We start from the raw sequence: 14149 nt of genomic DNA on the forward strand, positions 1-14149 counted from the left end.
TGGGTTTTCTGTGGCTTGTTGGAACTAGAACTCAACTGTCAAGGAGGCTCTGCAGTTAGTTATTCAAAGATCAGTGAATCACAGAAAAAAACAAACAGAACTAGTTTTTGCATTCTCATTAATGCAAAATGCAGCAGAATGATCATCATCTTGGTCCTGAAGATGCTCCCTTTGTCTTTTGCAAGTATTTTCAAAACTGCTGTCAGTGAGTCCAATATATGGATAGAGCATACAGAAAGTATCCTCATCATTGTAATGGCAAGCCTTTAGGATTTTTTCATGCTTAATAATCCATCCCTTAATGGGTTTATGTTAATTAGTATTTTAAATTTAAAGAAAGCTTCTGGAAATATAATCATGGAAGGTTCATTTTTTTTAGGAGGGCTGCAAACGTTTATTTTTAAACAGCAGCTATACTTCACGTAGTAATAGAGGTGCTATTTGTAAATAAATATCTGCTATTTTAGAAGTCTTAATATAACCAAAACAAATAATTAACAAGGAAAAAATTGTTGATCACTGTTTCTATGCAACTTACTCTGTCCCTAAGTGAACCGATGAACAATTTTTAAAAATCTTCTTTTCTGTGAAGCATGTTAGAAAACATTTAATTGAATAAAATCACTACTTCTATACGTTAAAATTTTCTCTAATTATCTGAATGAATTTACTGTAGAACCAGCTGGGATCTGCGGTCTGGCATTAAAAATGGTAAATACTTCATCAGCAACTTTAATGTGGAATCCCACCAAGACTAACTTCACTTCTTATAAAGCATCTTTATCAAACAGCACCTTTATAAGCAAATTTAGGATTCCAGGAGCAGTGTCTAACTTCAGTGTTACAAATCTGACTGCTGGTGGCATTTATAATTTCACTCTGCGAAGACTACAAGGCAATATTGAAGGGGCTTCTGCTTTCATTGAAATTGTAACAGGTCTGTATGGTTTCTTTTTCTCCGTGCTGGTGAATGATAGCTGTCAATACCAGTGCACTTTTAGCTTTGTGTATATCACTTTGTTCAATAACATGGGAATTTTAAGGGAGGCTGCATGTGATATGTTACTGTGGTCATGGACATACATTATTTATAACCTATGCAACATGTGTCAAGTGATACACTACCAGAAACTATACACTTTGTCTGTGATGCATGTCTTTTGACCACTTTTAGTGTCTTAACTATTTCACAGGTCTTCATCCTGTGAAGAGTTATGCACAAGTTGAGCTCTACCTCGTCTGATTTCAGTAGTTTTTTCACTGTAAGTTAAGTGAAGTAGGTTTACAAATGTTTGTAGAGTTAAGGCTTTAGATTGTAAACAGTTCCATTCAAGGACTGTTTCTTACCAGAATTGTGATTAAAGCACTAGGGTAAAAACTCAATCTTGACCTGTGCATCTACAGTTTAATGTAATGTAATAATGTGAAATACAGATGGAATTTAAAAGACAGAAAGATGCTCCAGAACTACCTCAACAGATTTCTTTTACTACTTTCTTATGCTATGTTTTATATTTTTTCTTTTGGCAATTACATGGCAGTATTAGAGAGGCCTGAGTAGTGTTGGAAGTTCTCATTGACTGACTATTTTGTCCAAATGTCATGATGTTTGTATGCCTGCGTATGGGATCAGTGCTTGACAAACTTGTTGCTTCTGCCATAATAAAGGGGACTGAAGAAATAGGTCAAATAGAGTGTTTAAAATACAGTGACATAGAGGTGGAAATACATTTACTATGAGGTAATGTATTGAGGGAAGAAGAACCTCACATGATTTTTAAAGTTTGAACTAAGACCTCAATGCTATAATACTTTAATCACAATTAATATTTTTTTTTCTAATGGAGGGAAGATTTAAGTCAGTTTGGTTGGCCTAATTGTGTTTTGTCTTAAATGTGTTGAGATTCCATCTCAATGGAATGAAATTTGATGCTGAGCCTGCTGGTTTATAATAATTAATTTTTGGAAAAATTAACACGTATTTTGAACTCCATGGTTACTGATGTTATCTACTCAACCTTAACTAGTTCTGTAGGTGAAATCTACAGGAAATTGTCTAACCATGCTTTACACAAATAAACTGGCTATATACTTTATTCAACTATACTGGCCACTACTAGTAAGAAGTGTGTGTATGTGTGCATGGAATGGAGAAGAGTACTGTAGAAGAGCAGGCGCAGTGAGGCTCAAGTGAACCACATGCATGTATGCATTTCCTGATATGGTTAAATCTTTAAGAGGGGAGAACTGAAACTTCTTTTCAGCATCAGTGGAAATGGTAATTCTCAGTCATAAGATAATGGTAGGAATAGCACTGGCTTCATGGCACTAAGTTCCTCTTTCCGTAAGGATGTTTCTAGGCTGTCCACTATTGCTGGGTCAGAAGTAATTTAACTGAAGTAAAGAGATGAATTTAAGCACTGTGTTAACTGTATACTGAGGGAATAATCATGGGTTTGTATAAAACACCTGTACAAGCATAATAACATTAGTGGTAATAGTAGTGCTGATGACAACAGTAGGACTTAAAATCTAAATAAGTTTCATAGAAGGAAGAAGTTATGTTCTCAGTTACACTTGCACTCCTCCATATAGATTTTTTTGTTGTTGTTGTTCTGTTAATATTAAAATAAAGTAAAAATCGTATACATGTGACAGATACAGATTGAATATAAAATCTAATAGTAATATTTGGATAGATGAATATTTCAGAACACTTGATGGCAAAGCTGGAGCTGAAAATTCAGTGAAAAAAGTTCACAAAGTATATATAATCTCAACAGATTTACAGTAAATAAAAATATGTGGAGCTCTTTCAGGATAGAAGTATATGATATTTAGACTGAAAAGAATGACCTATTCTCCGTTATCACGGAGGTGACCTTATAGGTGACCTATTCTCCGTTATCACCAGTGATAGGACCCGTGGGAACGGTGTTAAGCTGAGGCAGGGGAAGTTTAGGCTAGACATCAGGAAGAGGTTCTTCACCGAGAGGGTGGTCGCACACTGGAACAGGCTCCCCAGGGAAGTAGTCACTGCACCAAGCCTGTCTGAATTTAAGAAGCGATTGGACTGTGCACTTAGTCACATGGTCTAAACTTTTGGGCAGACCTGTGTGGTGCCAGGAGTTGGACTTGATGATCCTTATGGGTCCCTTCCAACTCGGGATATTCTATGATTCTAATGATATTAATATATAAACAGTACTAGAAGACTTAATTTGAATTCTGAAGAAACGTGTTAGTAAGAGAGTCAGAGGGCTGAGTGCAAGGGTAGTGGATCTGAAACGTGACAATCTCTGAGTTGCTCTGGCAGGTATGCTTAGCTATCTGTACTTTACAAAGCAGAGAGGAGACATGCACATGGCTTTGCATTGTGCAGCTAGATTAATTATACAATATTAAAGATATATAATGCTTTAATGAGCTATCGAAGAATCTATATCTGATTATTTGCTATGCCTTGAATCGATGATACACATTTAAAGGTGCGTGTATGGGCAGGAAAAAGAAGAAAGTGAGATGGTGTTGCAGGAGTATGTAAAAACTTGGCCTTAATAAAAGGAGTAAAACAACCAAATTTAGTAGACTTAACTCTTTAGACTTCCCGGAATTACTGGGATTCCAAATATAGGAAAAGTATAAAAAAAAAAAAGGAGTTAACTACCCTGTAACAAGCAACAGAACAAACACTGTCTATAGCTTGAATTTCAACAGTAACACTAGTTATTATAGCAGCAGTGCTACCTTAAAGTTTTAGTACAGCAGAAACATCAAGACTGCAGAGATTCCTTGTTAACCAAACACTGGCCAGAGATACCTGAGCTTGCTCTCCACGATACCTACACAGCATAGTTTGGAGATTATCAACCAAGTCTCAGAAGTATTATAGCAGCTGTACTGTAAAATGCTTCTGTATCTGGACTAGTTAGCAGTTGTCCTTCATGCACCCAATAAACTGTTCTTGGATGCTTTGATATTTAGGTGTAACTACTGATACATTTGTGGAGGGTTTACTCTGTTTCATCATTCTCTTTCAGAACCTGCAAAGCCAGAAGGACTAAAGTTCTTCGATGTTTCATCATATTCTTTTTCATTGTACTGGAGACTACCATACGGACATGTGGACAGATTTCATGTGGATCTTATTCCTGATCATGGATCTGTTGTTATCCTAGATCTTGGAGTTAGGGAGTATCAAGTATGTGCTTTTATTACAGGACTTGCATGGCCAGCTTTTCCTTATGTACTGTGCTGATGAGGGATGCAAGTTGCTTCCTTAGCTATTTAATGCAATTATGAATGTGAAAGTATTAATGAAAAATTAGTGAAAGCAAATTTCAGCATCCAGAGTTTGGTACCCTAACAGCAGTTAGCGAATTTCTACCCCTCCACCCCTGCACCTCTTTTTTTTTTTTTTTTTTTTTTTTTTTTTTGGTATTAAGGTACAGACAGTCACCCAAGGGTTCATGAATAGTTTAACGAAGGAAAGGCAGAGCTATTGAGTAATACAGGCTCATTAATTGTGTACTTGCCAGGAAGATCTGTGCTTAAATCATTAATGCAGGCAACATTTTGCTGCTGAGGCATCGAAAAGAAATAGGAGCAATTTTTCTTTCTTCTGCCTGGAAAATATAATAATATTAACAGAAATTATGGCCATTCTGGTTGGTTTGGTTTTGTTTTATATTGGAACTGCAAAGATACAGGTATTTTGTATAAATGATTGCTTATAAGTTTTTAAAGTATATTTATCTTGAAAGATGGATTAGCTTAACAATCAGAAACCTGGAACTTTTTCAGATTAGCTTTGTGTTTATTCTCTCAAGAAGTGATTTTAAAATGTTTCATGTATACTTAGATAAATAGGGTGACGCAGAAGCACCTCTATAGATACACTGATAGGTGATTCTGTGATAAAATTAATAGTTAATTTTGTTGTTCTTTAATATTGAATGTTATACAAATCTTATGGAGGTTAGTTAAATTAGTTAGCAAAATGCTGTGCTGTAGCTAACAAATATGAATTGCTGTTTTTGCTGTTGCAAATGCTGCTGTATTTCTAAAAGCTTATTGACAGCTCACTTTCAGTAATGCAATGCTTAAAATTTTGGGGTTCTGTTGTTGTTTTGTTGTTGTTGGGTTTTCTTTCTTTCTAAAAGACTTGAATCCATGTTATATTTTAGGCTGACTTTTCTAATACTCTACCTGGAACAACATACAATGTTACTGTTTCAGCAGTTTCTTCTTCACTGTACAGTTCTCCTGCCAGTAGAACAGTGACAACAAACGTGACAAGTGAGTTAATAATGACTGGTTACATTTTATTGCTTTTTTGTTAACTATGTTTTTTTTTTTTTTTTGTATTTTCTATATGCACAGTAGTTTATGAGAAATTATAATAATTTTTGAATAATCATCAGAATTTTTAATCTTAACTGTAAAAAAAGGTACTGAATTGAAGGTGTTCTATGGGAGCATGAAAGTTTCTCTAACAGATATTTTAGGAGAAACTCTGGATGCGAGTAGTAATTGTATTCATCCATTAGCTTGGTTGTTTAGAAAGAAAGAGAGACAGAAAGAAAGAAAAGGCAACAACAACAACAACAAAAAAACACAAATGAGAAAAACTTGTAAGCTTTTGAAAAATTTGTTAGCGTCACATAGTAATATCCATAGTTCAATTTATACATATAGGAGTAGAATTCTGAGATGTGTCAGAAAAATGTAGCCATATTAGACACGTATTTTAAGAGAATGCATTTTTCTTAATTTTTTAATTTAAAATTGGAAGTGAAACTTTCTAGAATGTCTGAAATATTAAATTGACATTAAACTTTACTTTTTCCATTGAGATATTGAGCACTACATTTCTTGCATTCTTACAAAAGAATGTTCTTGGCGTTCCAAAATTCATTTAATCATTTCTGTAACAGTACCCTAGCTTGAAAAAAAAAGCTTATTTTTAAATCATACATTAGTCTTCCGTATTTTATCTTATTTATTCTAGCAAATTACTTATTTTCTCTATAGTAACTTAAAGGTATCTTTATTGTCTGGAAACTTAATTAATTACTGTTTTCTACATATTATTTATTTTGTTTTATTTTATTTTAGATCCTGGGCCCCCCATATTTCTTGCAGGTGAAAGAGTGGGCTCTGCTGGAATTCTGCTGTCATGGAATACACCACTGCGTCCAAATGGGAGAATTCTCTCCTATACTGTTAAATATAAAGAGGTCTGCCCGTGGATGCAAACAGCATATACACAGGTCACAACAAAACCAGATAGTCTGGAAGTTCTTCTTACCAATCTTAACCCTGGAACAACTTACGAAATTACGGTAAAAGCTTTATAAATGGCTTTTATTATTATTGAATTATGCCTAGTTTTACATGGTTTTAGGCTATGCTAGGTGCATACAGTGTTTTCTGAAGTACATTGCTAATTACTTTTGCCATATAACAAAATATATTAGTCAGGTATTTGTTTATTGTAGTGTTTTTTAAATACACTTTAAATAATTTCCAGCCAAAATTGTTCTAAAACAATTTATTCTGTTAACATGTTATTAACATACAGCATTATGTGGTAAAGAGCAAAGGTTAGAATTTTCAAAAATGTCTAAATCCTTCATTTTCATTGAGATCTTTCAAACCACTGATGCACTTTGGATGTTATGCATAGATTTCCAAAACACCTCAACCAGATCCAGAAAAGCATGTTGGTGTGTAATTCTTTCTTTTATTTTAGAATTAAGGAAATAAGAAGGAGTTTTCTTGTCTGAATATGTATTTATATGTGGCCTGTAAACACCTTAGTCTGCTTTCCTTAAGCCCAAGTGTTTTACCTAGTGTTATGTCCTAAAATAAAGAAAATGTCATACTTTTCCATTTCCTTTCCATAGATTTTATTGCCTAGATATTCATGTGGAATATCTACTGTGAAAATCAGTACATGTGTTTTCATGAGTTCTTTATGTGGAATTTGTTTACATTGAGAATAGGGACTCCTGATCCAACTCTGAATTCTTCAAGAACAAATGACTTCAGATGGACAGAAATGAACTACTGTTCTCATGGCAATATTTGCCATGCAGTTCTTCACCTGATTTCCTCTTTCATAAGAACCTTGGATAGGTGTGCTTCTTTTTAGTGTCAAGGATGAAATGAAGTAATATGTTTTAACATGCCTTTGTGATGCCAGTGATCCTTTGTAAAGGTGGTGTGCATGTGTAAGAAAGTAGATATCTAATGGTGGCTTGCTATGGTAGAAAGGTTCTCAGGCTCACTGTGAATCTAGTAGTGATGACCATGTTGATAAAAGCCTCTATATCCACAGCTGCAGGAATATTTATTCTTTGATCTCCTGCCTCTGATCATCTGAAAAAAATGAAAAGAAATTTAAAAATTCAGCTACTATTAAATATATATGTATAACATTTAGACTGTAAGCAAATTAATTCATCCAGATAAATAAGGCTATTAAGAGTTCAGTTTTCAATTCTGAGTACCTCAGTAGCACTCATGTGGGAGTCACTATTAAGGGTTTTGCAAATTCACTTCTTTGCTGTGTATGATTTTTTTTTCCTAGAAAAAAATGTACATTTTAAATCATACACTTAGCAATAATTTGCCTTCGTTTGATATATATGGGAGGCTTTTCTTCTAATTGCTCATGCTTTAAACATTGATCTTAAAGCAGAATTTGACTCATGAAAGTGAGTTGTGACCCAACAACATCTGTCTAGCAGGGACCACATGGCTTTTGTCATGTGTAAGTAAAAGTCTGTTGGCAAGCTGAGGACCGTTACATTATCTGCTGCTTTGGTGGGCTTCCTGACTGGCTGACCTGCTGGCAACCTCACAGAGTCAAAAACCATTCATGTAGAAACATTTTTCTACCTCAGAGATGTAGCCAAAAAGAACTATTATGTTTTCCTTGTCTTGAGTAATTACTTTTTTTTTTTTATTTTCGGTGGGGGAGGTGGAGAGAGGGTTGGTTGTGTCTATTAAAAGTACCTCTTGATTTTCACTTAGGTGAAAATTCCTTATTGTTTTAGGGTACCTGTTTGGCCTTGTTAAATTCCTTCTGGTAAATACTATGGCAGTACAACTGAGTGTAGTTAACTTCTTGTAAGCTTTGAACATTCCAACCTGTTTGTGACAGTGCAGTCTTAATTTTGTTTCTTTATATCTGAAGAAGAATCATTTGTAGAGAAATAGCAGATAAAAGTGATGATTTGTTAAATGTTTGAGGGTTACGGATAATTTTGAACACCTTATTATAATTTTGTGAAAACGTACAGTCAAGTGAGATGTTTCCTAAACTTCAGATAATTACTGGCAACATTATGCTTCAAAGCATGAACATTAATATTCATCTAAAATGTGAATTACTGCTACTTGAACTTTGGAGAGTACTTGTGTTATTCACATAATAAAATTTGTCCTTTTTAAAAATTTCCACTTTTTGCTATAATGTCACTGTGTGGCAGTGATCTCTAAAAGCTAATGGTACACTTTCATTTTCAAAGCTAATCAGCGTGTATAGCTAACATCTTTACTATGCAAACTTTTGTATGTTTCGTCCCTGACACTATACATCCTATAGGTTCTCTACTTAGACTTCTTTTTTCTTTTTTTTTCTTTAGGTTGCTGCTGAGAACAGTGCTGGTCTTGGAGTATTTAGTGATCCTTTTCTTTTTCAGACTGCAGAAAGTGGTAATTTTAATAGACTTGTTCATTAAATAGAGCTGCTCATTTGTTCAAATAAAATACCCCTGACATTCTGTGTTTTATACTTGAACAAATTTTGATACATTTTGAAGAAAATCACAATTCTTTCTGTATTTTCTCACTCTCTAGAAAAGGTGCATTTTGTCCTATTTTCTAGTAACAGCATTTAGGGTGTGCACATATGAGGGTTTCTCATATGCAAAGCCTGTTTCTTTTTTCTTTTTTTTTTCCTATGCAAGTTTCTAGGTAGGCTGCTCCCTGAAAGCAGGATCACAGGAGAGCAGAACGATCACTGAAGCAGATCCATCAGCTGTTGCCTGCAGCAGTACTAGGAGACTGGGAGTACTTACATTGACTCCTTGTGTCAAGCTGTTATTTGGTTAGTGCTGGAATCAAGTACCTTTTCTAAGAAGCCCAGCACAGAATATATTCTACTAAGTTTATACTTATTAACTCTGAAGGAAAAAAATAGCATAACTGAGATGAAAATTTGATTTGATGCTTTGGAAGAATAAAAAGAGATACAGTTTTAGTCTAAATTTCCATAATTAATTTAGTATTTGTGGTCTTGCTCTTTGGAGCACTCCAGGAACAGCAGAACCATGGCCAAAGAGCCAGTTATGTTGTGATGAACAAGTCTCAGTGAAATATAGAATTTGTGCTGCCATACTGGTGACTGTCCCTCTGTGTTTAAGACTCACAGTTAGTTCTGTAGCAAGGCAAACTGCGTAGTGCCAAACCTCAGTTAATGGCTAAATTACTACTCTGCAAGAGATTTCACAATGAGTTATGAAACCAAATACGAGAAGGGGTAGCGAACTTGCCTGGTGGAACTATGCAAATAATTTTTCTTCACTACTCTTTGTAATTCGTTGGTCATAGAAAACCATATTTTAGTGGGCTCCATTTACTCATTTGACAGAGGACAACACTAGCATTTTTCCATATGAACACATTAGCTTTTAACTCTTTGATGCTTTCTGCTCACATTTTTATTAGAAGTAAAAATGCTTATTTTTAATGTAATTGGACAGTCTGTTAAAATTGTAGGTGAAAGTTATGTGTCACTGATACTACTTTTTTTTTTTTTTAATTCTCCCTGTGATGGTTAAAGAAACCCCAACGTCTTAATCAAAATAAACATACAGTTTAAAATAGTAAAATTAACCAGAAGATAAACCTTCTTAAATAAAAAGGCCGTAGTCCAGGGGAGTAAAAAACAAGATCTAGAAAAGAACTCTATAAATAAGGCCCTAATTCAACAGGGCCTAAGCAAGAGCAAAACACAAGGCATGGAGGATTTGTCTCAGTTAAGCAGTGGAAGATCTGTAATTGTGAACATTTGTATATGTATATATTTTTAAGGCAGCATAACCCTTTTCTTCACAGTAGTAAGGCTGGCTGTCACAGGAACTGTTACTGCCCATGCTGTCTAAACAGGGCTAAGTCACCTGCAGTGCTTTAATTCAAAGGAAAGCTCAGATAGCATGTTAAAATCTTGTTTAGATGCCACATCCCATTCCTTTGTGCTGTGCTTAATAAAACAGTTCCGAAACAAGGTCCTGGAAGCTGTCATTGATACAAAGAACACAATTTTTGCAGTAATAATGAATACTCAAATTAAATTGAACTTTTTAAAGCTACCAAAAATCTGTATCCAGCTGAAAAGATCATGCAGGTAAAGTAAAATAGAACACACAATACTGTCATATGCTCTTAAAATGAGAAAAAGAGGTCAATATTTATACTTTAATTTTTTTCAGTTAGAATAAACTTGTTTGTTACTTCTGACATGGTAGATGAGTTACTTATGCAAAGAATATTTTTAAGTTTGCCAAACTAATTACTATAATTATATTTGTCACTTAAACTAGAAAGAAAAAGACTTGGTTGCATATCACCTACTTTAAGTATGTTTGTGAACGATTGGTATTTCTTTGCTCTAGGGCAAAGAACCTAGAAATGGCATTACGAATACAAATGGCTATTTTTTTCCAGTGCTTTGAAGTGGAGTTTAATAGATGATAGTAGAGTGGATAGTTGAGTGAAAAACATATTCAAGCAGACCTTTCAATTGTTTAGCTCAAATGATTATTTAGAAGTTAAAATTAATGAAAACAGGAAAGCAGAAATCTTTAAAATATAATGGGTTCCTTGGATACTGTAGTACTAAATGATAATGAAATTCATTTTAGATCATGGTAGGTTTGTTTCTGAAATACATATTTCCTGAGAAGAAAATTATGTCTCACTGCTTTTGTTTGTTTTGTTTTCAAGCTCCAGGTAAAGTAGTGAATCTCACAGTTGAAGCCTTAAATTATTCAGCTGTAAATCTGATCTGGTTTCTCCCTCGGCAACCAAATGGAAAGATAACTAGTTTCAAGATTAGTGTGAAACATGCAAGAAGTGGAATTGTAGTGAAAGATGTCTTGGTTAAAGTAGAGGACCTTCTGTCTGGGAGGTTACCAGAATGTAATGTAAGTGCTATAAACCTTTTAAATTAGAAATAGACTCAAGCCGTAGAATATAGTTTTAAATATGCATTTTGGGACGTAAAAATTTTTGGAGGCTTGCTTTTCAGAACAATTCCAACTTTTTTACAAGGTTAGGCCCAAAACGGGATATAATGGGTGAAGGAAAACCTTTTCACCTTGGAAAGTCAAGAATTCATTGTTTTGGTCAGTGAGGACACATAGAACTGTTAATATTTTATTTTTATAAATAATTTAATAATGCTTTGTATATTTTAAGTTGTGCTCTGTTTTGTGTATCAAATTTCAACGTTATTTAAATCCTCTTCATAGCAATGTAAAAAGAACTAGAATTAACAGTGATTTTCTAAAAATGTTTGTAGATCAAGTTGATCAGAAATTGTCAATGAATGCTTATTTTAAGAATTCTGACTATCCATTGGATTTCAACCTGAATTTCAACCAGTGCACACCTTTCAGAATTTCTTGAAGAACATTTTCCTTTCCAGCCCTTATTCTCCTTTTCTCTTTTATGTTGGGCAAAGCGTTGTGATGCAGTAGGATGTTAAATTGCCTAATTTCTTTTTCAGGATGCTAGACTTAATAGTTATTGAAAAGTGCAGTTTTTAGTGATAAAAATTATCAGGACTTGGGTTTCAGATTTTATTTTCAAGATCATTTTAAGCATTGTGAAAGCTCACAAGATTATGCTGATTTTATTTAGAACTGAAAGAGAGACTACCACCTACTAAATCATAAACATTGATTATTGTAATGTCTATCAATTTTTCAGAGCTGTCTCCTGACAGTATGGATCAGGAAACCCCTGTCTGGTCTTATCTGTTACATATAAGTAGTGTATATATAGAGAGATATATACACACTATATATATATGTATACACAAACCACATATATGATATATATATACATAGAAACGTATATATACGTAGAAAGACCTCACTAGGCAGACTTTTTTTTGGAGAGATGGAGTCTGAATGCTAAAACTTGAATCTGTGAATAATTAAATGGAGCCTAAAGAGTTGCTTCTGTTCAATAATGTTTGAAATCTTTTGGAATAAGGGCAGAAACTATAATATTGTCACTAACAAGATGTACTAGCAATATCACCTAATGAAATGATAAACTAATTTGGGTATTGAAGTATAAAAATAAGAACCAGTTTCAAAGGGCGTCTGCCTTTCTTGATCTATATTTATTAACAATTGTATAACTTCTGTTTATCATATTTCATATTTTGTCTTATTAGGATAACAGTGAATCATTTTTGTGGAGTACTACTACTCCTTCAACTACTTTTGGCAAGTCCACAATTCCTTCAAGGACTACAGTTGCATCAAGTACAGAGGCATCTAGTCAAATGAGCTCTGTTTGGAATGAACCGATCAGTTTTGTTATAACTAACCTGAGGCCATATACCACCTATCTTTTTGAAGTCTCTGCAGTTACCACTGAAGCAGGTTACATTGACAGTGCAATTGTCCGGACACCAGAATCAGGTATATATTGCTTTCAAAATGAAATGAAGTTCTCAGATTTGTAGGAAAACATGCAAAATATCAGCTTGAAGTTATGTTACAATATACTTCAGTCTGAATCTTTCTTTATCTGTATCACACACTTAGATGTATGTGGTTACCTAATTTTTAAGTTGATGAAATCAACTGAAAGTGCACATAATGTATTTAGCACTATCCAGTGGGTGGGAGTTCAGTTACTGTGAAAAGTTAAATCAAATATGCCTAGGATAGATATTGTTTTTTCCTCCTTAATTTTATGAAAACTGAGGATAATTCAGGAACTGCAGTTATTAATGGTACAATGGAAGGAGAATTAAAAATTAAGGGAACAGGTATCAGGTATAATATTCAAAAAGCATATGTGTTGTATACATAGCAATGAAATTAAAGCTTTTTTGGTTTTGTGGAAAAACAAGCAGTATAGAGAAAACTCCTTTCCCATGGCTCCTCAATCTGGATCTGTTGCAGAAAGTTGTTCAGTCCTGAAGAAATCTCTAACCACTAGGAAAGTTGTTTTTTGGAATATTCACAATACTTAGAATTGAAAGTGAAGATCATCCAGGAGCAGAAGTTTTATAATTATTTAGGTAGTGGGCAACACTATTAATACAGCCATACCAAAAATGTATGTTTCTGGAAGAATGCTGTTCTGGCTTTCTTTTTACTAGTACATCCTGCTTTTGCCTGATTCAGTTTGATATTACTGTTACTCTTTCATACATCCAAAATTCATAGCACTGTTCAGATGAAAATAAATGTAATTCTCTTCTATCACTGTTCATTTGAATGGCTTTGCTAGAATTAAAATATCCTTTGTTTACAGTTCTGTCTGGGGGTAATGAAGCTTTGGATTGTTTCTTTTCTAAGATTTGCAGGGCTGCTGTCCAGTTCATTTTTCATCCTATTAACATCCTAAGATAGGTGCACTGGTAATAACAAAATGTTGGGCAATGCTGGAAAGGTTATGCTGTAGGGCTTGGTTCTGCCAATTACACAGAAATACACAGAAAGATGTCAACCAAAGAGATCTTTAGTCCTTATCAGTACTTATTCTTACAACCAGAGTTCATCCATTAATGCATGGTCTGGGAAAAGGGGAGTTGGTTACTGGTCTATGTGGGTGGTGGTGTGCACAGACCAACCAGCACCCCCGCCACCAGCTTAGTAAGTCCTTCCTCTTAGAAGCACGCAAGTTTCTGGATCCACTTGTATTGGGTCTTTACCTCATGAACATTCAGGTGCTTGTTAAAGTCCTTCCCTGTGAGTTCTGCATGCCTGCATGCTAAGGACACTTTTCTGAGGCTGATTATAGTATCGGCTGGTGATTTGTTAGGAAGGCATCATGAAATAGTAGATGTTTTGCCTCATGATTTTTACAGTCTTAACTTTCCTTTGTTTTG

At 34.3% G+C, this 14149-nt stretch overlaps 1 protein-coding gene across 1 annotated transcript in view; it reads left to right on the plus strand.

Annotated features, from left to right (window-relative positions):
• Window positions 1-14149, plus strand: part of PTPRQ (protein tyrosine phosphatase receptor type Q) — a 118861-nt gene that overhangs the window by 7267 nt on the left and 97445 nt on the right. Inside the window, exons 6-12 of the mRNA XM_040554070.1 lie at window positions 677-937; window positions 4041-4201; window positions 5187-5298; window positions 6118-6344; window positions 8655-8724; window positions 11017-11216; window positions 12479-12728. Coding sequence (XP_040410004.1) covers window positions 677-937; window positions 4041-4201; window positions 5187-5298; window positions 6118-6344; window positions 8655-8724; window positions 11017-11216; window positions 12479-12728 — 1281 coding nt within the window. The remainder of the gene's footprint in view (window positions 1-676; window positions 938-4040; window positions 4202-5186; window positions 5299-6117; window positions 6345-8654; window positions 8725-11016; window positions 11217-12478; window positions 12729-14149) is intronic.

Source organism: Cygnus olor, chromosome 1 (genome assembly GCF_009769625.2).
Source record: "Cygnus olor isolate bCygOlo1 chromosome 1, bCygOlo1.pri.v2, whole genome shotgun sequence".
NCBI lineage: Eukaryota > Metazoa > Chordata > Aves > Anseriformes > Anatidae > Cygnus > Cygnus olor.